The sequence below is a fragment of the Octodon degus genome, unplaced genomic scaffold (genome assembly GCF_000260255.1).
Source record: "Octodon degus isolate 3935 unplaced genomic scaffold, OctDeg1.0 scaffold00085, whole genome shotgun sequence".
In the NCBI taxonomy this organism is placed as follows: domain Eukaryota; kingdom Metazoa; phylum Chordata; class Mammalia; order Rodentia; family Octodontidae; genus Octodon; species Octodon degus.
The window spans coordinates 6,266,412-6,292,412 of NW_004524661.1; the positions used below are offsets into that span (position 1 = coordinate 6,266,412).

Sequence of the window (26,001 nt, forward strand, 5' to 3'; positions counted from 1 at the left end):
GTATTTGCAAAAAATTAAAAAAAATACAATATAAAACAATCTTCTTTTATTTTAGGAATGAATGTGTAGAAAAATATAGGATACATAGGTATTGGCCTCTGAAATCCCTGGGGTTCTTGAGCCAGGTCCCCTAAGGGCCAAGGGGGGCATTACACATCCACACAACAGAAAATCTACTCAGGAATCAAAGGCAAGTGCACTGATGTGCAGGGCGACATGGGAATGCTAACACCAGACACACAGAAGCACGAGTCTCCATACACGATCTTCCCTGGCAGAGACAAATCCAGTCCCTACTGGGCCGGCTGGGGGAGGGAGATGTGGGGCCTGGTGTGGGGCTCCTTCTGGGCCAGGGTGGAGCTCTGTATCAGGATCACAGCGGCGACTCCTCGGTGGATACACTTCCAAACTTTAGGGATCAAAGTGTTGCTTTATAAATGGGCATACTGGTTTGGTCATTGTAAAAGTATGCCTAACTAAAGTGGATTTAAGTGAAAGAAAGCAGGACAAGGAGACAAGCTATGGAGGAGTCTATCCTGTTTTAGACTCACTTGTCAGGAAAGGGCTTACCAAGGGCAAGATTTGTGGCAAAAACCTTGGTTAAGCAAGGCCAGAGCCAAGTGAATAGCCACTGAAGGAAGCCACAGGAAGAAGGGACGCCCCCCACTCCTAAAGAGCAGAGTGCTACAGTTCTGTTACCTGTACCAAGAGGCTCATGTTGTAAAGGGCTACGTTCCAGCTTGGTTTTGTTGGAAGGTGTTAGAGCCTTTTAGATGGGCCTTGTTGGGGGTAGCTCACCTGTGTTTAGAGCTGTATCCAGGAGGGGGCTGGTGGGACCCTAACCCTTTTCTCTTTTGTCTTACATCCCTGGCTGTGAAGTGAATGGCTTCGCTCTGGTCTGTACTGCTACCATGGTGTGTTGCTCACAGGCCCAAGGCAACAGAATCTATCTATCAGGGGCTGAAACCTCTTTTGAAACTGGAGTCAAGAGAAATCTTTTCTTTCTCTGAGTTGATTGTTGAAAAAAGAAAAAAAAAGTTGATTATTGAATATTGATTTACCACGTATTTGTTGCAGCACTGGAGAATGACACCCACAAGGAACCAAGAGCTAGTCATGGTACAGCACGAGTGAGTAGGGTGACATAGCGGAGTCCAAGGACAGGAAGAAAGGGCTGCCTAACCAGACTGCAGGCAGGCCCAGCAGGCCAGGGCAGCTGATCCTCCACGAGACATTTACTGAGCTCTGGCTACAGACAAGCAGGTGGGCAGCTGTGGAGCTGCCTATAGATCTCATCTTCTAGAAGGACTCCAGATTTTCCTTTCAGTGTAGGGGAGGCTAATGGAGGGCCTTGAGAGACAGAGTGCTTTGATGGTTGGCTCTACAAGATGAAAGCAGAGCTCTCTTTCTGCATTAATAAGAAAGCTTTTGACCTGGAGTGTTTACTGCGACTAACTCCTTTAGTGGTTTTCTGCTTGAAGATAAGCAGATGATAGGTTCTGCCAAGACCCTCCTCTTTCACATATCAGAGCTTAAATTGTCGGGTTAGATTTTAGGTTCTAAAGGAGACATTTTGTCTCTCACTAATTATATATGTCACAATTTCTAAAGTTTATTGGGAAAAAAAAGCAATGCATACATTATAAAGTAAATGAAGTGTCAAGAGCATAAATGCAAAGAAACAACATCTATATACCTTACGCATACTGCTGATAAAGTCAAGCATAAGAAAAGGTCTTAAAGTAGCCATGTAGCCACATTCCTACTTCTGAGACACATTAGCCAACTCCCACAATATGAAGGCAGAGCGATTTAGTTGGGCTCATAGTTTTCGTCTATGGTCAGCTGGCTCCAACACAGAAACACTACGGCAGAGATGCATGACGTAGGAAGAGATACTTCACCCATGGCATCCAGGAAGCAAAAGGATGAGAACACACCCTTTCAAGGCCGCCCCCAGGGACCACCGCCCGCCAGGACCCATCACTTGTAGGAGGGAGTAGGAATGGTAGGATGAATAGAAAAGCGTAAATTTTAAAGTACCTTCACCAAAGGCTAAGCATCATTATCACTATGAACTTTTTGCATATCTTGGTGCTACCCACTTCCTCTCAGAGTTGTTTCCAGCTGGCATTTCCAGCCTAAACAGTAATAAGGGCCTGGCAGCGTGGAGGAAGAACAGGGCATTTCAAAGTGGTGGGCCTTCGTGGGAATTCTTAGCGAGGCACCCGCACCAGTGCCTACCAGTCGCAAAGTGGGGTCCAGCCCTGCCCTGTCCACTGCTCTAGCCCCTTGGCATGTGGCACATAGTAGGTGCTCAGTGCATGGTAACTAAATGTCATGGCCTGCCTTTGGCCCAATGAGACTTCCATCTGAAAATGGGGTCTCTCAGATCAAATTTCCGAGGAGAGAGAGAGGAGTTACAGCCAAACACTAAGTTCTGATCACTTTACAATGACACCATTCCTGCAGCACATAAAAGTGGATATTTCCAGTTCAAAGGGCAACTCTGGGCTTTATGCTGCTAGGACCCTTTTTTCTTCTATCGAATATGTGTTCCTAGGTGGAGCTGTGTATCTGCTATAAATCTACACTCACTCGACAGGGCACAGCCACGACCCCTCCATGGGCTGCCTTGTCTCAGTCACTGCTGGCCTGCAAGAACCAGTACCAAAGGAGCAGCTATGTCCTTGTCAGGGAGCCACGACTAGGCAAAGGCACAATTTCTTAAAAGAAAGCAACCATTGTGTGACATTCCAGCTCATGCCTCACCACAGGGGCGTCTCATGACTCCCTCATCCCTAGAGTTGCATTAGGTGGACACAGGTGGAGCAGCATGCTCTGGTGAGCTACACCAGACCTCCATCCTCTCCAATATTTATACCAAGCTGGGGAGGGGAAAGGAGTCACTCAGTGGAATAAGCTTCGAGTAAGCTGCAAGGGCTGGGGGCCAGTTAGGTGGGCTCACTGGGCTGTCTCGGTGCTTACTCTTTGTAGGCATGTGTCCTCTGCTTAGAAAGCCCTTCCCCTTCACTCCTGACTCTTTACATGTTTAATTAACTCTCATGCCACATCCCCAGGATTCACCCTGAGCAGTCTGCCTTGCAGGAACCTACCCCCAGTCTCCTACAGGTTGGGAGTCGGGGGCCACTCTTGTGCTCCCCAAGTGCACGCACCCCAGCCTTTCAGAATAATAACAGCCAACAGCTAACGGTTGTTGCACACACTGCATGTGATCCAGGGCCTTGGCTCTGGACAACATACAAGGGCCCAGTGTGAAGAGGAGGCATGCTGCCTATGACTCCCCCATCCCTAGAGCTGCATTAGGTGGAGACAGGTGGAGCAGCATGCTCTGGTGAGCTACGCCAGACCTCCATCCTCTCCAATATTTATACCAAGCTGGGGAGGGGAAAGGAGTCACTCAGTGGAATAAGCTTCGAGTAAGCTGCAAGGGCTGGGGGCCAGTTAGGTGGGCTCACTGGGCTGTCCCGGGGCTTACTCTTTGTAGGCATCATCTCATTTATTCTCCTAACAACCTGAAGGGGAAGAGGCATCACTTGAAGGATGGTGAAATTGAACCTGGAGAGATTTCTCCGTAGACACTCAGGCTGTTTCACGGCAGACAAAACAGAGAGCCCCAGATCGGAATGACAACAAAGCTGTTTCTATCCTCTGCCTGGGCTGCACTTCTGGGCATGCCTCCCTTGATGCTGCCATCATTGTTTCACGTGGCGAGTTTCCATCTCCTTAGAGTCGAGTCAGTGCCTCCTGGATCTGGGCCTGCAGGGCAGATGTTCACTTGGCCCGGGTAAGCATATGCACGGACTGGTCTTGTGCTTCTTCTTCCCACAAGGTCACACCTTCATCCAACCAGGATCAGGGTCGATGTTATTACTCCAAAGACCAAATCAGCAATGGCGTCGACTCTAGAGATCTTGGGATCAAGGTCAGTGAAACTGATGAACATCTGAAGGTTATTGCAAGATGCACAAAGGCTGCACCATGAAGCCAGAAGAATGGAAAATTTACCTCTCTGTGTTTTGCTTATGTGATTTCTTATTTACTGCACCTTCCCTTCTAATTGTTTTTAGCCAATGGTTTATTAAAAATGTCACAGTTGGCTTTTTGCCTTCCCAAGATCAATAGGGAAGGGTTTCATGGGTTGTGAAAATATATCAAATATATCATCAAGTAGAGGGAATAAATTGGGAAGGTATCCGGACCTACAATGACTTCCCGAGCACTAACAGGGAACAGAATGCACACACTGGCTGACTTCTCTTAAAACAGGGCCTGACCTCATGGTAGATGACAGTCAGTGACTTTGCAGTTCAGGCAGGAGATAATGGTTTCAGGCTGGACACCTGCACTTCCTCTCCAAAGTGTATGCAATCAGGGGACTTACCTTTGCAGTCCCATGAGCTAGGCTTGGCTCACGGGAAGCACCCTATCCATGTGAGCTAGACTTATGGCTACTGTTATTGTTATAAAGCCTGGATGTTCTGTAAGTCCTCTGAGATAGTACTTCTATTCTAACAATTCATTGTAAGAAAATAATTAAAATGGGGGAAAAGTGAAAAGAAGGGAAATACACACATGCCTGCATGCGCGCACACACACACGTACACTAAGGTACGCTAAGGTAATTGTACTACTTTAACACACACAAGATAGTTCAGATAACTGTACTATTAATTTCTATTGGTTTATTGAGAGGAAAAGTTAATGCTTAATTGTTTGATCAATCTTGCATACTTCTATCTGGTAATCTGAGCAATTGCTTTGAAGTTGAAAAGTACAATATATAGTAACTATTGTTAATTTCCTATTATCTTCTTTTGAAATTCTGCATCATTATTGTGTTTTTTCCATTTCTCTATTCTCTTTAATATAAAAACAATATCGTTTTTGGTCTTTTTGAGACAGGGTCTCACGATGCACTTCAGGCTGGTCTTGAACTCACTAGGTAGCCCGGGCAGGCCTGAAACTCATAACGGTCCTCCTGTCTCAGCCTCCCAAGTGCTGGGATTCCAGGCATGTGCCAACATGCCCGGCAGAAAAAGAAAATTACTAAAAAATACAAGCATATATGCCTGCAAAGAAGTTTACTATAGAATGATTAAAAATAAAAAGAAGATCAGCTAGTGTTTTTAAAAATTTTTTTTGAGGTATTGAACATGAGTTTATGGAAAAATCATCTTAGCACACATCTAAATACTTTGTTACTATAATGTTTTCTACTTATCCTGCCAACAGTGCTAGGAGTACACAATATTATCACCCTAATCTTCAGAGGAGGGAAGAGACTCGCCCAGAGTCACAGCTTGAAAGAGCTGAGGGGTGTGACTTATAGCCAAGGAGTCAGGACAAACCACCCTGTCCTACCCACATTCAGTGGCTAGGGCAACATTCCAGAGAACGCTTGTTCAAATGTTACTTTACACACACACATACACACACACACACACACACACACACACACATATATCTTAAAAATTATAATGAAACCCCATAGGGAATTGATTTCTATAGTAGGACCTAGTTGTCTGAGGATATTTGGAATGAGGAAGAGGCCACTTAAAGTAAATGCACTCAACATATGAGAAAATGTTTGCTTAGGGCTTTATCTTGCACAAGGAAACTGCAGTTATAAAAGCCAGCTTATTTTATCTCAGATTGAGGAAGGTGCAGTTGTTGGAGTGAATATTGAGTTTTTATACATACACAAAAATGTGACACCCAACATTTTATTCTAGCTCAGCTTCATTGATCGCCAAACACATTCTGTTTTCAGAGGTGTCAGAGGATGAGTATTACGTGCATCTTCAAATCAATGAAGCACACAAGAACAATGCAGCACCCCTTCCGTTTGACCAGCCCAACACAATCTGAAAGGACTTTTCTGTGAGCAGAGTGGATGTCTTCATCAGAGTTCCCAGGATCTCTTCTGGTGCCCTTATAATCATGCGCTTGAAGGTGTTGATCTTGTCACCTTCTTTGTTAATTTTCTCTGCCTTGGTGTTCAGCTGTACATTCACAGCCAGATCCATATTTACTAGGGTTTCCTTTGACACATTCCAGAAGAACTCCAGCACCACTTTCATTGACTTAATGAAATTCCTGGTTTTGGCAGGAGTTGTAATTTTATTCTGAAAATGATGCGGTTTACAGTATTTCAGACACTCCTGGAAATGAGCACCGAGGAGAAGCAGGAGGACAGGGTCTGATGGGTCTGTACAACTCACTGCTGCTCCGCGGGCCTCAGCTCCATTTCAGTCCTTCCCTCTGTAAGGCGGGAGTGCCCCCAAGTAGGGCCCGCCTCACAGCACGGCTGTAAGGACAAACTAAATTAACGCACATAGACAGTCTTAGGTCCACAGCAGTTCTCGGTGATAATGCCAGAGATTATTATGATTATTGTTACGAGTAGGGATAGACACCAGTGTTAAATGGGGAGGGGTCTCTGAGTAGAGATCATTTTCATAAGTGATCAGACAAATGTAAATGAATACTGATATCTTCTAACCATTTTTGCTGCTTTACAAAGCGTTCTTCCTGAGAAAGCCTTCAATAGACATTGTACAAGCTTTTAATTTTTGTGAAGATCTCGGAACAAAGCTTTTCCTAACATCCCTGAACACAGATTTGAACTTCTGTAACTGTCACTTATTAGGGAGCTTAAAAAATCTGTACTGGGCTTTTCTTTTTCTTTTTTTCTTTTTAACTCCAGGTTGATGTGTGTCTGCTCAGATAAAGTCATAAGCAGAGATGCACCGGTGGATCCTGTTCTAGCAAATTCCAGACAGAGAACAGGCCCATGTTCATGTCAGCATGGAAAACCGAGAGTGGGATTCTGAATGCATATGTAATAGCTACTATAACAGAGATCTTTTCAAGGGACAGTTTTCAAGCCTGGACACAGCTGTCTACTTTTATACCTAAAGCACAGGGATGCAAACAGTTCTTAGATATTTTAAGTAACACAACCTTGAAATAATTATTTCCTTCCACTTCTCTTTCAAACTTCTGAATCAACTTAATTGAAGAGTATCCAGTGCCTGGGAGGGTAATGATGAAAGAAAATACGGCTGCTATTTGCAACTCCTTACATGTATTTCTTATGATTTTTCTCAAAAGAGTGCAAAGAAAATAAACACATGAATCAATTGTATCTTCAGAGTGAGATTACAGACCTCACCTGTATTCTCCCACAGATTTTTTAAAAATTCAAAGTAGACCCATCTGTGTCACAGAGTCACTTCTTAAAGACACAGAGAGAGATATAACAAAAATCAGGAGGCTATAGTTCAGCAAATCAGATGAATAAGTGTTACGATTTGGCTGTACTTACTTCCAGCCTTTCTGTGTGTACATGTGTATGCTGAGGGGTTTGCTTACCTTTAATATTTTATTTTGACTAAAATTAAGTACTTTAAAAGCCCAATCCTGGTCCCATATGCTTCTCTCAGCCCTTGATGGAACCTCTTTCACAAGTCGGTCTCCTTCTCCAGAGGCATAGGGCTGTCTACCGTCACCTGCCACTATGCATGGGGTCGACATGGATTCATACGGATGGAAAAATATTCGGAAGAAAAATGCATTTCTCTTGAATGGGGGACATCATTCTTGTCATGATTCCCAAACATTACAGTTAATAAGTACTTACACAACATTTCCACTGTATTAGCCATCTAAAGGTGACATGTAGTCTACAGGAGGATGTGCACTGGTCCCCACTGAAACGACTTGAGTGTTCTCAGATTTGGGCACCCTACAGCCAGTCCCTCACGGATTCTGAGGAGCGACTGTCCCCTTAAATACACATGTACTCAACATACATATATAGAAATTAACATCACAGTGGATTTTAACTATATTTATGTTAAAATCACTGCATTCATCTATCTTATACCAAAATTTCACTTACAGGTAAAGACCCTCTGCTCAGAAAATTTTCAAAATCCTGAGTTCCAGCAACTGTAGGACTCCACTGGGTCTGAGCATGTGACGTGACTCATCCCTCTGTTCTCTGCTTCTGTCTTCCCAAGGTCCGTCATTTTCAGCACTGTTCTTTTCGAGAAGCATTCGGCATCCTGCCTAGTACCACCTCTTACCCCCCAGCATCAGCTCTCCTGTCAAACTCAAGGATCCTAGGAGAGAAGTTCTAGCTGCTCAAGAGGGCGCCCCCTGATATGCACAGCGGTTATGATGCTGCCAAAAGATCTTAAGCGCATCTCCTGAGAAAGCCCCTTATTACCAGCAGTCCAATGGAGAAGAATCAGACTGGTTTCATAGTATCTTTAAACCTTAAGGTCTTTTAGAAAGGTTCTAAAAATATGGCTGAAAAATATGCCACTCTTCAAAATGAAATCAAAACATCTTCTGAGCGTTTTCCGCAAAGTGCGATGTGAGGTGTGGCACGAGCTGACATCTCAGTCTGGGTATTACCTCCCCTTCCCAGCTGTCCTGAAGAGGACAGCCTAGGAGAGATGACCTGCCTGATAACTGGGCGCCATGGGATGGGGCAACGGTGACAAGCTGATGGAGCCCCAGTGTCCTAGGTACTCAGCCAGTCCCTCTTTCAGTTGCAATCACGCAGACTTACTTGCTGGGGCATGCGAGAAGGGGGCAGGGAGACAGAGCCTTCACACACAAGGCTCTGATGCAGAAAGAGATAAGCCGACGCTGGCCCAAGCTAACACTACTAATCGCCACCTATAAATTTGCTTTTAAAATATGTCATTAAGGGAATTCTGCTGATGGGGACAAATAGAATGTCTGCTCAGCTCATTTTATCTGAGCTCACACTTGCCCACTCTGCCATATTTGCATTTATTTGGTATGATCATTGGGTACTTTGTGGCCTCTTAAACAGTTCCCTTCCACTGATTAATGTGTTTAACGTCTGGCTACTTTCGCTTCCCTCCCACAGTAGCATCCCCGTGCAAATTAGGGGCTGGTGGGGCGTCCGCTTCTTTCTTAGCGCCATTCAATCCCCACCTCCCTTTAGTGGAGCTGCTGGTGCCGTGAGCCTAGCCCACGCTTCTCAGTTGCCGCTGGAAGCCACTGGGCTCCTGGCTCCATCAGTCTGAGTGATGAAACAGGCATTTTTAATATTTGCTAAACAGGATTGTAGAGAAGGTGAAGTCCCGGCAGGGCTCCCAAGCGGTAACTGCATCTTGTTGTCTCAGGTTAATCATGTACCTAATTTGCCGATTATTGACTTGTTCTCGCAAAGGGTTTTACTTGGCTTGACACATCAGCAGCAATCAGTGAGGAGCTGTCAAGCAAACCTGCCTGCTGCCTTAACCACCCAAGATCCTGACTCACTGCAACAGCCTCTGAGATTTCCTTTGATGCCTAGCACTGTAGCCAGGTCAGATTATTATTTTTCCCCCCTAGTTTGATCTGTTTCTTTTCTAGAACTGGAGCTGAGCAAATCTGACACAGTTTGCAGGATTTCAAATATTTGGCAAGAAGCACCAGGCTTGTGCTGTACACACACGGTCCCCACGAGAGCTCAAGTCGGCAGGTTACAAAGGGTCTGGACTGACTTCCTTTTTGAGTATATCTTAAAAAATGCAATGCACAGTGTCAGATATGCTGCATTTAAAACACAATATAATATCTACCTTTGAAATTGACAAAGCTTAAAAACTGATAATGCCTAGTTTATATAAGTATCAAAGTAAATGAAATGGGCACTTACACAATGCTCCCCCTATGTAGGAACGTAAATAGTGCGAACTTTCAGGGCAATTTAGCAATATGAATAAAATCCATAAAAAACCCTATTTTTAGAACAAGGATTGAGGGTGAATACAGAGACCAACCATGAGGAGAGTATCACGACATTTTATGTCACTAGGGCTTTTTACGCTACCCGGGAGCTCTTCCTTCCACGGGCATCATGAGATTGTATTTCCTGCCCTGCTGATACTCAGATGCGACTTGCTTTGGTTAATATGAGAAGGGCTTGAAGTTTCTTTGTCACATCCAGCCAGCATTCCTCAGGAATCGGTGTTGCTTTTGCTTCCTTTTCGGGGGAACTGGTCTCGTTCTTGCCAGTGTAGGTTCTGTAGGGCTGTGTCTTCGGGTGAGGAGACATGGAGCCTAGCTCTCCTTAACTGAAGACAACCACCAGAAGCAGAGCTTTTCTTCCTCTGCGCTGCTGATGTGTGAGGCTGGGTAAATTCCCTGCTGGAGCTTCCCTGGGCACGGTGGGAGGTTTAGCAGTGTCTCAGGCCTCTACCTGATGATGTTGGTAACAATTGCCTAGTTGTGACAGCCAAAAATTTTTTCCAGACACTGCCAGCTGTCCCCAGGGAGGGAGTAGGAGTAGGCCACTGATACACAATAAACAAGAAATACCCTTTGCTACTTTAAGGCACTAAGATTCTCAGGCTGTTATTTTCATTTTTACTACAATGGATATGTTTTGTTGTAGTGAAAACAATATATTAACATTTGGCCAATAGGTACCACTTTAAATTATGGGTAGTTTTCCTTTCTTCATTTTTCTTTTTTCTTTTTTTGTCATAAAATACATTTCCTTCTTCAGTAAGAAGACCACACATAAAAAACTGATTTTATTTAAAAAAAATGTGTTTGTATTATTGTCTCTGGCCCTTCTATATAATGTGCTTGCTAGGGCTACATATAATTTTATTTTTGCAGTGCTAGGGATGGAAACCAGGGCCTTGCATATACTCTGCAAGTGTCCTATCCCAAGCTGCATCTTCAGTCCCCAAGTTTTATCTTGAGATGTTTATAGAAAATATCTTGTCATTGTGCTTAAGTTGATGAAATGTTTTCCCATCCTATCTTTATTGCTGTGTAATTACAATGTTGAAAGGTAGGGAATATAGGAAGTGAAAGAAACTGGTGTTAAGACAGGTTAAGGGGCATGTCCAAGGTCAGCCAGTTGTTCTGTGGTAGGGCCCACATTTAGAAGTTCTTCCCTAACTCCAGAACTTTCTCTCTTATGCCGTGTTGCTTCTGTACCTTTTGTAGAAATCCAGTTTCAAAAAAGTCAGCTGGGACAGGCTCTGATTCTTGGGAAATTTAAGCAGGTAAAAAAGGGATTCTCCTCTGTATTTAATATCCTTGGACAAGGATACTAAACCTTGTAGGCTCTTGGTCAGAGCATGATACTCTATAAAATTTAAACACAGACATTTCATGCAACAGAGCCAATGGAATTTCACAGCCTTCCCCTCCCCATCTCTATCTTTTTCTTTCGCTGGTGCAAATGAGTCACCTTGGCTAGACTGCCAATCCCCACAGAACTCATGCTCTTTGATAGGATACGCCAACAGAAATGAGAAATTCTATAATAGTTAGAGACGTGAGTTAGCCACCTATCCCTGCAAAGAGCTAAGCGCTGTCTCCTCTAGGAAATGTAGCTCATCAAATGGACATGAATGCACGTAATGACAGTGAATGAATGTGAGGATATGTAGGGAGTCTTTTTCTTTTTTTCTTTCTTCTTAAAAGCAGTGCCCCTATGTTGTACCTGTCTCATGCATTTTGGAGCATCTGCAACATGCCTAGCTTACCTGAATCCACCCCCCCCCAAACGCACCCTGAAATAACCAAATTGGCAGCTGGACTACAACCCCGGCACACATCAGCCTGTGCTATTCATTTCCTTTCCCTTGCAATGTGTGATGGGGCTGTCCCCAAAGTGGAGTTATTTTGAGAGGACGATCACTAGAACAATCACTAACTTGGCAGGAGATGGACAGTGTGGGGTAGCCACAAAAGAAGAAAAGACATTGTCACCGAGGATTGGAGTCCTGAGTGTCAGAACAGCAGAGAAACGAGTTGGAGTATGTTTCTGCGGCTGTCCACTATCACTCAGCTGCAGAGAGCTGCCTACTTGACTTGCTGTAATCACTGGGTTTTTGTGACTCTGGCTGCCCAGCGCTCGCAAGGGATGAGGGAGGGAAGAACAGTGCTTTGGAGCAAAGTGGGAGAGAAACGGTTCTCCCAGCACAGCTCCATGCAGCCAACTGGCTGAGAGGAAAGCGATGCTCAGCTGTGCCCAGAGGCATGTTCCCACTTATCCGAATAACGCCAACAAGCAGATTTCACCCCTGTAAATCCTTCATTATGCTACAGTTGAGTCAATGGAGCCTGAATGTCAAGGAGACCACCTAACAATTTGCATAACTTCCCAGAGCAGCACCCTGCTGCCTGGCCAGAAGCTACAAAAATGCCTTAGAGAGTCTTTTCAGCTGAATTCCTTTCTACCTCTGGATGAGAATCTCTTTGGAGAGCAGATGTGATTTCTGTATCAGGAGTTCTGCTTGGTAAAGGGTTGTATTAACTCACCTCTCTGGACAACCAGTGCCTCGCCCAATAAATATTTTTCTGGACTGATGGAAGCCTCATTGATTACCACTTTACATATTGGTCCCTATAGCATGGGCTGTGTGTAGTAATAAAAACGTATGCAACCCTCCTTGCCCAGAAATGAAGTAGGCCTTTGAGTCCTTATATTGATCATTTCAGGCTGTGAAGATGGACTTGCAAAATAAGTTTCATCTTGAGAGTCAACATTGGTTGATTGGTAGTGGCTTCCTTGAGAGTTATGTTGGAGGTATTTGTGCGCTGGGCTTAGTGGGGAAAAGTGCTGTCATCGATTAGCAAGGTCTGCCATGAGCTAAAGACAAGGAATGGTGGCCCTACTGCTTCATGTCTGTCAACAGTTTCAAAATTTTCCAATAGAATATTCTAGATGAATACTTTGCCAATACATTTCAATTCAGCTTTGCCTGGCTATATGGGTATTTTCCTCCACTGGCATTTTTTCTAAGGTATTTTTATATATTTTTACTGGGTTCAGTGGCAAATGAATCAGGAAAACTCCATTTGACCTTTCTCAAGATATACAGCTCTTTCTAAAAAAGGACACCAAGGTAAATTGCGCTAATTCTTCCCCAATGATGTACACAATGATCATTTCTTTGAAGGCAAAGTAAAGGAAAGATAAGAGGAGGAAAAGTGAGACCCTTAATATAACCTTGTCTCCTCATTCTCAACACTGGGAATGATCTCACCTTTGTGGTGTTGTCATCGCCAACATTTTGGCCCTAGCCTTTCAAGGTCAGTGAGGACTCAGGACATAGGAGAACCTGTACTGTAACATCCTATAATTCAATTGTGTCCCAAATTTACTGGAGATTATGGGGCCACAGAGAAAAGTGATCGACGATGCAGTGTCCCTAAGGAGAGTCACATGGAGAGCAAACATTCTCTCAGGCTTTCTCAGAGAGCAAACTGGTCAAGCAACAGCCGTGACTCATCCACACGGTTGACACTGACAAAGGATCTACAAACTGCACTACAGGGTTTCAGGGTAAATCCTGAGGGGATTTGACTGACCTTGTCAGATACAAAAGTTACACTGCTTGTTACATAGGTCTTGCTTTATCTTAGTCTTAACCATCTAGCAGAAAAGTATAAAAATGAAGTATAAAAAGTAAAGCTATGTTAATATGCTGAGCTGTAAAGGGCTCAAGTCAACAACTTCAGACGTTGCCAGTCCTACAGATAACCCACTACTATTATGGACTGCTGAACTATATTGGATTATTTTGCTGACTTCACACACCTATGATATTTAAATGGCAACTGAATACCCATCTCTGTAGTGCTGTCATCATCCCAAAGAATGACGTACAGGTTTGCCACAGAGAAACAACCACTGAATTTTGGATTGTTAAGTTACTCTTTCCGCATACAGTGAGATTCTTCCATATACATATATTTGGCTGGTTCAGCCCACCCTGAAGGCACACCTGGCATAGCATGTGGTGCTGGGGATCGAACCTTGGTTCCTTGGGTCTACCTATGCTTGCCTAAGCAGATACTTTAGACTACTGAGCTATCTCACTGGCCCCTCCTCCTAATAATTTTAATGGTTAACCCAATAACCGGAACCCCTGAACAGAAAAGTATCCCCAAATTTACCTTTATTTCTAGCCAAGCTGGCTATCTTCGGTAGGGATCTTGCTTCCACTTTTGTTTCCATCAGCACTGCACAAGTGTTGCAGCTATCCCACATCCCTGCCAACACTTGCCATTGTTCATGTTTTCGGCATCCCCGTGGGCATAAATGGTCTATGCACATATCTTTAAATACTTGGCGGTATCAAACACGGTCATACCTGTGCATGAGATGGTGGCAGTCCCCTTCGTATGTAAACACCGAAGAGAGCATCCTTGCCGAGGGAGATGTTGAACTTTAAGAACTGGGGCTGGCTGATGTGAATCTGTGACCTCCAAAACACCCCCGGGGGGACTTCTTGTGTCACCCGCCGTCCAACTTCTGCTTCGCCGCTGTCTATGCTGCTGTTTTTTAGTGACCAGGGTACTGGAAGACAAGAAGAGACACCACGTCAGGGATATCCGAGCACGTGAGACAGCTCTCCATTTCTGTTTACTTCTGCCCCAGAATCCATTTTATGGTGCTATTTTAATATTAAGATTAAACTCATGGTAAGTTTCTCTTTAAGTCATAGCTAAAGCCTTTAGGTTTAAAATAACAAAGCTATAAGCCCATACCTCAGGGCTTCCGAAGTCTTGGCGCAAGGCTTTGAAAAAATTCTGTGATTACTCTTTCCTCATCAAATATAATAAGAGCCGGAGCCTGAGAAATACATGCAAAGCTTCCAACCACCCTGAATGTGACTGAGATGTAAAAACGACCAGCGGGGAAGGGAAAGATGATGTTAATTTGGCACCAAATTTAATTCTTGCAGCCTTTCATTATTCTTTCCAGACACAAGCAAGCCCAATATACTCTCTGACACTCTGAACAAAAAAAAAATCAGCCTAGAATAAATAAAATGCTCAGCAGGAAATGAAGACTTGATCCGAAGCTGACCTAATACAGGTCTACTTCTCGCATGTGTGCTAGGGGAGGGCCTGAGGACCACAGAGAAACCACATCTCACTCCGCGACATCACAGCGTCTCTGTTGCATTATTCGAAATTGTTTATATTAAAAAATACCTGCTGCCCCCACATAGCATTGAGAAGTTTCATACCAGAAGTTTGAGAAATATGATCTTGGAGAGGATTCTTTCTAACAATGCCTTAGACCTCCCTCCCATCCTTCTGAAGGTGACTTTCTTTGCAACTACAGAATTAAGGAAAATTTAGGAGTTACTAGTAATTGCCAAAAAACGTGAGTTAATTTGCATCTCAGAGCTTCATTTTTCTCTTCTCCCAAATGGGGAAAAAAACCCTCGTTGTATAAAGGTCATTTATGATGCCTTCAAATGGATTCTGAATTTAGTAGGAAATTTAAAAAAAAAATCATACATTAATGCTCCTCATCTTTTCAGGACTTCAAAACCCAAACACAGCAAAACAGACATGATTTTTGTGCTTAAGGTCTTTTCCCTTATGGGGACATAGCTCATGCTGGTGGCCCTGCCAGTCTGACCCCTTCATGAGCCTGGTGGCCAAAAGATGAAAAACAAGCCCTGCTCCATGCACGTTCACTATTGCAAAAGATTTGAGGGTCAGGAAAAATTACAGAACTGTCAAAGACTGGCAGGAGAGGTCAGTGATGCTACTTGAGTCAGCAGAGTTGGCAGAGCTGCCCCCTCCAACAGGATTCCAATGTGGCCTTGACTCAGTTTCCCTACCTGTGAAATGGGGAGGTGACATCTGTCTCCCCGCAGCTCTTCTATGCCTACATTTCAAAAATAACTACTGATTTGAGCCAGGCAATTATTTATTTACATTTTTCAACACAGAGGAAGGATGAGTCATTTTTATCCAGCTTACTAGTGGGTCAAATGTAAAGTCATTGGGGGCTTTAAAGCAGAAGAAACACTGGGCTGGGGCTTAAGAAGGAGCCACTGAACCAGGACAGTAGGGATGGCGAACCTTTTAGAGCTGAAGGCCCAAACTGCAATGCAAAACCCACTGGTTTATCACAAACTGCCAAAGCTGCAATTAAATCTGAATACTGAAGTTTAAGTTCAGAAAAAGCAACTCATACATTAACGTCTTTTGTCTTCAAATAAAAAATAACACATGGACCATGCATTCGCTGCCACTACTGCTCTGGGGTAATAAAACTAGGGAAGGGGCTCCTAAGGAAGTTTAGAAGCTCCCTGGACATAATATTATTGAGAAGAAAAGAAGCAACCTGAGGTCTTGCATGAGTCAGATCTTCAGATTTGGCTTAGATCATTTCTCTGTTAAGCAGACTGAACTTTCGAATTTCGGTGAGTGTTTCTAGTGGGCACTGAATACTTAGGTGCAGGAGGAAGATTACAGGGCAATGTTTAAGAGCAGACGCTTTGGGCTGAGAATACCTTGGTTCAAATCCTGGCTTTGATGTTTGTTAAGAGCGTTAGTACTCATGTCTCAGGCACCTCTTCCGCCCAGCTGGCCAGCTACCAGCATTTATTTCATAGGTTGTTATGTGGAGTGAAGGAGCCCCTCCATGCAAACCTCTTAGAAGAATTTCTGGCACAAAATGAGCAGAAGTAGGTGGGTTACTACTTTACCCCTAAGCCTGAACAGAATGCTGTTGATTTTCTTGGGGGTTCAGTGCGGTGCTGTTGTAACAGCATGTCCAGGTGGAAATGTTTGTTTTTGCAAGTTGATGGGAAGCTCTGATTATATAAATGGAAAACTCATTTTTACCTTACAATGCTCTTTTTGACCCCCTTCCTCCCTATCAAGGTCTTCTGGGGAAGGATATAATTAAAAAGATCAAATAGAAGGAAGGTATGCAGTAAAAATGGCCCCCCTGGAAAACGAGAGCTTGGGAGCTTCTGATGGAGACCAACAGCAATCCCGGCATCGTGTGTGGCAACCAGTTAAAGAAATGCATTAAAAATAAGAGAGAACTTTAAAGACATTATCATCTTTAACTTTAATAAGATGGGCTTTCCTTCAAGTCTGTGGGGCTTTCAGGGTTGCTGAGTTAATGACAGGATATGAAAAAAAGGCAGGAAGTCAGCCCCCAAGAGCCCTCTCATCCACTGTGGAAATCTCCATGAATTCTGATCATTTCAAGCCAGAAGCAGACACTGGAGAGTCACAAGGGAGCTGGCTGCCAGGGAGTGGCAGCTCTGGGGACGTCCAGGCAGGGGGCTGCATGAGTCTGCTTCTCATACGGTGGGACCCCTCTGCTTTTACTAGAACCCAACCTCAAAATGCTGATCTCAGGAAACCATTTGCTACTTCTGTGAGAAGTCACAGCCCCTGGATTTTAGATGTTGAGGATGCAGCACAGGCTTTGCAGCAAGATGGAACTGGGCTCAAATCTCAGATCTGGCTCATCCATGCTGTGTGACCTCCAGCAATTTGCTTAAGCTCTCTGGGCCTCCAGCCTTTTGAGTCAAGTGCAAATCAAAGTCTTAACTGTCTCACAGGGTGGCAGTGACAAATAGAAGTACACAGAGAAGAGCTTAGCACAGCGTCTAGCACATAATAACAAAATGCACAGTAGCTAGTTACGTGGAAATAAAATAGAAAAACTATGCAGGAAAGCATTTGGCTTTCTTTTTAAAGGATCTTTTTAAAAGACAGAAATTCTGTGTGCATACATGATATATATGTATATGCATATGTGCACATTTGTGTAAATGGACACATGCCTACCTATCCAGTGTCTACTCCTTCTGGAATAAACACGATATGGGAAAAGTCTAAAATTGGGAGTCAGGACCTGATGCAGCCTGGTGCCCCTTCACAAGCAGCAGCAGCCCTGACCTTGTCCCTCCCCAGAGCCTGTGCTCTGTGGTGCTGGCAGCACTGGCCCCACACTGGGATCCAGCCTCGGTCCCAGCAATGCCCTCCTCAGGCTCCTGACTGCACACCTCGGGCACTGCTCTGCCCCTGCCCACTGCCTCCCACCAGGCTGGCTCCAGTGCCTGCTCCTAGCTGCTGGGGTCATTCTAGCCTCCTGCTGGGGACAGGATAGCCTTCAGGCAGGCTTGCTCCAAGGAGCTGCACATAAATGGAACTTTTCCCAAAACATAAAATTAACTTTGGAGGACTCCACATGGTATCTGCAGCAGCATAATGGATCCTTCTGAAGAGTATTAAGTAAACTCATTTTCTGTGTGCAAAATCTCATAATAAAACACACCATGGGGTGTGTGTGTATATAAAGGTCCTGCTGACTAGGAACCAGGACCCAAGGGTCCTGGCATGTGACCAACTGACCTTGAACCTTCTGTGGAAGGAAAGACCCTTTCTTCTGGAAAACTCATACTTGTTGCTACGTAGATGCGGCTGGGAGGGCTCAGGGTCTTGATACCCGCACAAGGCTGTGTGCATTCAAAGACGTCTTAAGTGGTGCTGGCTCCAGTCTTCCTTGAGTGGGGGCCCTCTCTCGGCATATGCAAAAGGCACATGTAAGAGTGTGCATGAGTTTGGGGCATCCACTGGCAGGAGGATGGATTAGCAGAGAGCTCTCAAGGCCAGCTGATTTCTAGGCAACTTCACCTTCTATAGATTCAGCGCAACTAACAGCAGCTGTCCACTGTTAAATAGCTAGTGACTGCTTTCAGATGGAATTCACTCATGTTCCACACTATGGAAGCACGTATCCACACCCATAAACACAGCATTTTCATTTTGAAATAATTTTAGATTTACAAGAACATTCAAAACTATTTTGATATATGACCTTTAATCCAGATTCCACAAGTGTTACACATATTTGTTTCGGAGCCCTCTTTAAATATATATATATATATATATATATGCACACACACACACACACACACACAACCCTCAATGTTCATTGGTCTGTGTCCATGAATTCAACAAACCACAGATCAAAAATATCCAGAAAAAAATGTATCCATGCTGAACATGTAGACTTCTCTTGTTATTTTCCCCTAAACAATGTAGTATAACAAATACTTATATTGCACTGTATGTGGTATTACGTCATTTAAAGATGATTTAAAGACTACAGCAGGATGTATATAGGTTTTATTTACATAACACGCTACTTCATGTATTAATCAGTTGCAGATTTTGCTATGGGAAGTAGCCTGAAAAGAATTTCCCAGATGTAAAGGATGACAGTATGAAAACACACACACACACACACACACATGCTGAAATACTAAGAGTAAGCAATAGACAGGAATCTCCTTTACCTCTAAACACTTCTGTTTTTCGCAAAAACAATGGCATTTTTTTTTCCAGCTGCCAATAGTGATACTAATCCTCCAGTAGCAAAAGAAACACAAGTTTTGTATATGTACTTTCAAACACTTTGATGATGAGTGTGTATAGCTTTTATAGTTTTAAAAACGACAGCATAAATATTGTCAAAAGATACAAGAATTGTGAGTTGCAGTGGCCAGCATGGGGAACCCTTTTAGCCACACTATCCCAGCCAGTCAAGATTGGGCTGGACTACCAGAAGCGCGGCTCTCTGCTGTTCTCTAAGGACAAAGAAGGCAGCATCGAGGACAGGCTGCATCCCCTGCACAAGGACTTGAACCAGGGTTCTCTCAAGCCACGCCAGCTGTCCTGGAACCATCAACCCCAGAGAGTCCCTGACAGGACCCCATGGGGAGGCAGGCGGCAAGGAGACAAAGCAGCGAAGGTTCTGTCGTTACCTTCTGGGTAGATGACCTCATGTGGAGAAGCTGGGAGTGAAGTTAATCAGCCCTGAGTTTGGAGCTCAGCTTTGATAATTACTGAAGGCTGTGAGGCTTTGGGCTGATCACCACCCCCCTCTGAGCCTGGCGCGCTTTGTATAATGGAGGTATTTCTGAGGATTAAATGAAGTAACATCTGTAGACTCGTAGGTGTGTCTACCTCTTTCTGTTCTATGTTTCACCGCTCTCTTAAATCAGCTGTAACACCTTATCTCAGAGTTAAAGGGTAAATTTGTGATGTTCACATCTAGGCTGCCTGCTCTCACCAGCACTAATGAGAGAGGGCCAAGGGGTGCAGTGGGGCTTAATGGAACAGGCGGTCATTTTCCAGAGCAGCAGAAATCAATATACAATGAGAAGTTAGTCTGTCTGTGGACCGGGAGGGGCAGAGCATGGGTCACATGCATTAAGATGCACAGAGCAATCAAAGCCACTGGCTCCTTCAGTCCAAACGGCTGTGTTGATGTGTGCTCCAGCTGCTGCTCGGGGGGGAACCCTGCACCTGCTAAGCAAAGAGCAGTCCGATTTCATTTAGTTAACAATGATTAAGGAACATCAAAAGCATGTTGGGAGAGTCATTTCTTCCCTTTCATGCAATAAATATTTATTGAGTTAATAAGCATCTACTAAAGTACTAGGTACTCTCTGGCCTGCTTTGAATGTATGCTGTATTCCCATCATTCCCACAGCCCAGGGTCCTGTGGACTCGGACTGGGATTAAACTGGGGGCACCAGGAGCAGACGCACTAAGGAACACCTGGGGGTCATCCTGTCCTTGGACTCTGGGCAATGCTGGCCAAGGCATCCTGGCAAGAGACGAGGCACAGTGTGTTTCCTGAGCTCTGCCTTTGGGAGTGTTTCTCTCTCTCTATGAGCTGCACAGCGAAAGGTGGAGACAATGATCATCTCGCCAGAAGAAGCAGATGCTTGAGATGCGAGTACAGTGGTCCTGGATAGTTCATCTCCAGCTTAAGGATGAGATTCCTGGGTTTTTTTTTTTTTTTTTGAGGCAACACTCTAATGATCAATTCACAGGATCATCTGGCTCCATAACTCCACGGAAGATTGCTCATATAAATGTGAAGCTATTGCCTATTTCTGAAACATGTACCTAAAATCTCAACCAGTTAAATAAGACTGATGTTGAGCAAAACGACAGCCTTCCACGGCTACATTAAGAGCTAATCATTTCAGAAAATGTTACCATAATTCATTTATGGAAACAGTGAAACTATTCCCCAAACAAGCGATGAAGGGAATAGACCCACAGTCATAGCAGGGGACTGAAGGCTCATATTAATACTTCCTAACTCAGCCGAACTCCAGAGGCACCTCCGAATAAATCTGCCTTGCAGATTATTCTGCCTCACATATTTTTATCTATTGCAAATAAAGCTGAATTCAGAATATTGTCTCAGACATTACATGTCGTTTCCATTTATTTGGGAATCAGGACAAGCATCTGAAGCCACCATGGAACCAACAGGTGAGTGAAAAGATTGTCCGAAGGTCCCAAGACTCCCTGCCCTGGAACAGCTGGTTGGAGCCGAGCACTCACTCCGGCACCCTTCACCAGCTCTTGACTGTTCTTCTGAAGAGCTTTCTATTGAGATAGTCATGCTTCTGCCATTATCTCCAATGCTGAAAATCCTTCTGCTCCAGGGACTGGATGTGACCTTTAAATCTTTTAACACCTCACCCTGTTGCCTTAGATGAAAGGGTAAACTCTTTGCTGTGGGGAGTATTCACAAATACGTGTGCCCCTGACCTCTCGGGAGAAGGAAGGTCTGCTTTCATAGGTCACTCAGGTCACTGGCACGAGGAGCATAGCTGACAGGTCTGGCATGGCGATGGCTGCGCATGCTGTGTGACCTCCCGACACCAGGAAGCTTCTTCCCATTCTTCAGATGAAAAAAAAAACTAAAGTTGGTGGATTTTTTTTTTTTTTTTTTTTTTTTTTTCTGTGTGTGTGGCCAGTTCAGCCCACCATGGGAGTGGGGCTGGTGTGGCATATAGTTCCAGGGGTTGAACTGTGGTCCCTGTGGGCTTGCCTAGGCAAGTGCTTTACACTGCTGAGCTATCCCACTGGCCCAAGTTGGTGAAAATGAAATGGTTTCAAGTCCCATAGCTCTTCATAGTGGCACTGGGATCAAAACCATATCGGATGGACTCTAAACCCCATAAACCTAATCACCAGGTACACCACACTCAAAACTACAGAGGTGCAAAGGTATGGCTCAGGATAGTGGAGAGCAGATCTCTGTGCGTACCCATCAACAGTGAAAAAGTGGCCAATGAGAAGAAGGGCAGATACCTAGGGATGAAGCAGATCTAATTGTTCTTACTCAGGTCAAGCCACAAGGATGCTACGTCTAATACAAACTATGTAACTTAGAAGGAAGTCGTGGGTGGCAGGCTGCCAATGTGATGTGCCAATTTACCAATGGGGTACTACGAAACTGTGCCCGTCTCGAACAACAGTAGGACAATCTGGTCTCCAAAACGAGAGGAGTTGTTTCATCAATAAGTAGGCTGCTGCTGTATTTGCCAGCAGATGTGTTGTAGCAGGATGTTTGCCTCAAACATAATGACCCCTTGTCCTTCTGGGAGCTTCACTGACTTTGGAAAAGCCCCACGTAGAGAGGCAATCATCTGAAACCCTGGGCTGTGTGTGCAGAGAAGCTGAGTGACGGGAGCCAGAGGAAGAATTACCAACCTCCCTCCTAATCTGGCTCCTCGTACCATGCATTAAGCCAACTAGTAAAAATCATTATGAAGTTTTTGCTGAAAGGGCAAGTGTAGAAAAACATGTTTCTAAACAGAATAACAGTCTTTGCCATTTTTTCCAACTTGCATACCATCTGGAAATTCTGATTTTTTTTTTTTTCAAAGGGTAGGAAAGAAATGTGCTTCAGGCACAAATAAATGTTTACAGCTGAGTTATAAACCGAGAATGGTAGGGCTTAAAACAGACAGGCTGGCAGTGATGAAGCCCAAGCTTCAGCGAGACAAATGATGCTGCAGGGAGCCGGCCAGCGTGTCCCACACTGCTGCCCTTCCGAGCGGGACGTCCTTCCCACTGACCACATCAAACACATGTGGGAAGACATCCTCATCTGGGCCTGCTTTAACTCTTAGTCAGAGAAGCAAAGATGAAGCGGCTCTTTTTCTGTCTTGACACTCTCGAAGGCAGTTGTTCCTTGTGAGAAACATGGTACCTTGCAGGAGCGGCAGCCCAGGGAGACTTGGAGAATGGGCCTAACGAGCGAAATGAGAAGGATGGCAGGGACAGCAACAAACATTCATGGCTCGCTCAGTAAGTGCAAGATACTACGTCAATGTTTTACGGAGGTGAGCTCAGTGATACCTGATGCACCGAGCGAGGGAGCGCCCCTGCACAGGTGAGGAAGTAGAGGCTGACACAGGATAAACGACACACATGAAGCCACACAGCCACTGAGGCATGGAGCTGATGTTTGCATCCAGCCAGCCCAGTGCCAGAATCTTCCATCCTAAATCAGGGGTGTCACATCTATGTCATGCAGATTTGTATCATTGAAAGCTCTAAAAGGTTCCCCATCACTGTTCTAAAGGATCTTTCAGCACCAAGTATTATAACCCATGCTTGGTCAAGAGGGAAAAACAGAACCAGGGCTGGTGGTGCACACGTAAAATCCCAGCATTTCCGGGAGGCTGAGGATGCTGAGTTAGGCCAGCCTGGGCAATTTAGCCAATAAGCTAGACTTTGTTTCAAAATAAGAAATAATCATAATGGTGAGGGTGAGGATGATAATAATAACAATAATACTAATGATAATGAAGGGCTGGTGTTACAGCTCAGTGCAAAGGCCCTGGGCTTATTCCCAGTAAAGAAAAAGGAAAAACTGAGGAACTAGAAGTTTGTTTTTCTTTTGCTGTTCAGTCTATAACTTAAGTAATTATAGGAAAAGTTTCAGAAAAGTACCAATGAGTTTTGGAGATGATACAGGGCAGGCCAGACATTCCTTGCTTGTCCTTTGGTAAGAGGCCAGGCAATAAATATTCCGGCTTTACAGGCTAGCCAGTCTCTCTGACACCCACTCAGCTCTAGTGCTGTGGCACCAAGGCAGCCACAGACAACAGGACACAAACAGGAATGACAGTGTTCCTGTGAAGCTTCAGCTGTAGGCGGCCAGCCTTCGCCCGAGTGTAATTTGCCAGCTCCTGATACAGGGGTCACTTGGAATTTAAGTGACAGGTTTTAAGAATAATGCATGAAACTCTTGTTGGGAGCTTATTCTTTCTGAAAATCGATGCACAGACTGGATACCCCTTTGAAGCTCTTGTACATCGCTGGGCTCAGCCAATCAGACTGGGTCCCCTTGTGTTACCTGACCGGGTCAGAATACTGTATCGAATGTTCATTCCCAAGGCTTATCTAATCCCAGATCTATTGAAAAAGCACTCCACGGCCTCTTAATGAAGATGTATGAGTTCATTCCTTTGAACACAGAAATACACCCCAGACTGTGAGTGATTCTGGCAGTCCTTGTGCTCCTCTTTCTGGATGTGAAGCCCAACCACCGTTCACGTTAAGATTTAATTGAGAGTGAAGAAAAAAGAAAGAAAACCATGAACAACAACAAATGGAAAAGGGAAAGGAAGACAAAGCCCAAAGAACATACTCGCCCAACTAATTAATCAAGTGCTTTGCTTCCACTAACATATCAGAGTGTGGAGGCTGCCTTGTCTATTAGACTCTTTCCCAAACCTGAGCAATGTAAATACTCCTAAAGACCAACTAATGAAATCTCTATTGATGTGCCACCTTAGATGGGACTCACATGGCCGTGTTTTGCTTACATTTTAATTTGCTCCTGTTGGATACTTACCCAGTAATTGCTTAATAAGATTAACCTCCCTGGCAATGTGTGGTGAATCTTGATTAAAACATCGTGGTGAAGGATTATCGTGCACCACAAAAAAAATGGAGGGGGTGTTATTTAATTAACTTATTGCCAATATGTCTTGATTGTCTCTTTGAGACGCTGGAAAAGTAGTCGATTGGAATTGATTCAGGTTATCTAAATGTATGGAATTGGAGAATGTAGAGGGAGTGAGGTCACCGGGTCAAGAAATTCAAAACTAAAGTCACTTTCCCTAAAAGTACTGAGATCTTTGTATTTATAGAGAATCATCAAAATAACTTAAGAGACCTGGTATCTTTAGTCATCAGAATAATATTGTTTTGTTATTCAGGAAAGAAGTTCTTCGACTTTTATCTTTATGCAATTTGAAATCATCACATTTAAAAAATAAGTATCCTAGTGACAAAATCCATTGGACAGTAATTTGGCAAACATATCGTCTGTCTCATAACTCATCTGCAAAGTATGTGAGTTGGTAGGTTACATGACTTCCACAAAATCATGTCACACAAGAGGGAAAAAATCTGGTCTTTTTAAAGACTCAATTGAAAGGGTTTCTCTGCTTGTTCATTTAGAGACATATATTTCCAAGGCTTCCTCTCCAAGGGAGTTTTCTGACCTGCTGATGTGGGAATTTGAAGCAGCATGGGGTTTGGAAGTGGAGCCTAATCACAATGGAGGGGTGGCTATCTAAATTGATGGAGGCCCATGTGGGTCAGTGATTCCCATTTGCAAAGGACACCATCTAAAAAGTATTTGTACATAACTTTTGAGTGTATACATGTATCAAACACATCCCTGGCCCAATGATGGAATATATACATTCACTTTCATATTCTTTTGAAATGATGGTGTCTGCACTCTTATGAAAGGACAGTATGCCACGCAGTAGACTAAAGGGTATTACTGGACAAGATGTAACAGAGACCCCCTGAAGTAGGAAGAGCAACTCCATGGATACTTGGGTGGAGAAAATTCTGCATTATAGGGGGCTGTTCTGTGTATTGTAAGTTATAAAGCATCCTGTTAGCTACTCACTAGATATAACCCCTCCAATTGTGACAATCAAAAAATTCTTCAGACACGGTCAAATGTCTTAGTGGCAACAAATGCCCAGGCTAAAAGCCACTTCTGTAGAGGAAACCAAGGGTGGGGATGGTGTCAGGCGCTGGAGGTGAATGGATTTCTAATCTGAGGCCAATATATCTGGCTCTGGGCTTTTGGGTCAGTTAAAGCAGAATGTGGTTAGTTAAGGCAAATATACTTTTCATTTTGAGGTGTAGTTTTACTTACTCAATAATGGAAAGCCTATCATTTCATCCTCAGATAAATTTTTTTCATGCTTACTTAAAGGTAATTTAGTGTTATGATTATGACAGATGAGAACAGTGATTCTTACAGACTAGATAAAAAGAAGTGACATTCTGCAAGCT

General features: G+C 44.0%; 1 protein-coding gene across 7 annotated transcripts in view; it reads right to left on the bottom strand.

Annotated features, from left to right (window-relative positions):
* Tenm2 (teneurin transmembrane protein 2) overlaps positions 1-26,001 on the bottom strand; it is a 935,290-nt gene that overhangs the window by 169,664 nt on the left and 739,625 nt on the right. For 6 of the 7 annotated variants that reach the window (XM_004637050.3, XM_004637048.2, XM_004637049.2 and 3 more), the window contains one exon: positions 14,175-14,380. In XM_004637050.3, the coding sequence (XP_004637107.1) occupies positions 14,175-14,380 (206 nt within the window). Of the gene's footprint in view, positions 1-14,174; positions 14,381-16,400; positions 16,414-26,001 lie in introns of all 7 variants that reach the window. The other variant, XM_012515976.1, reaches the window with a different exon arrangement.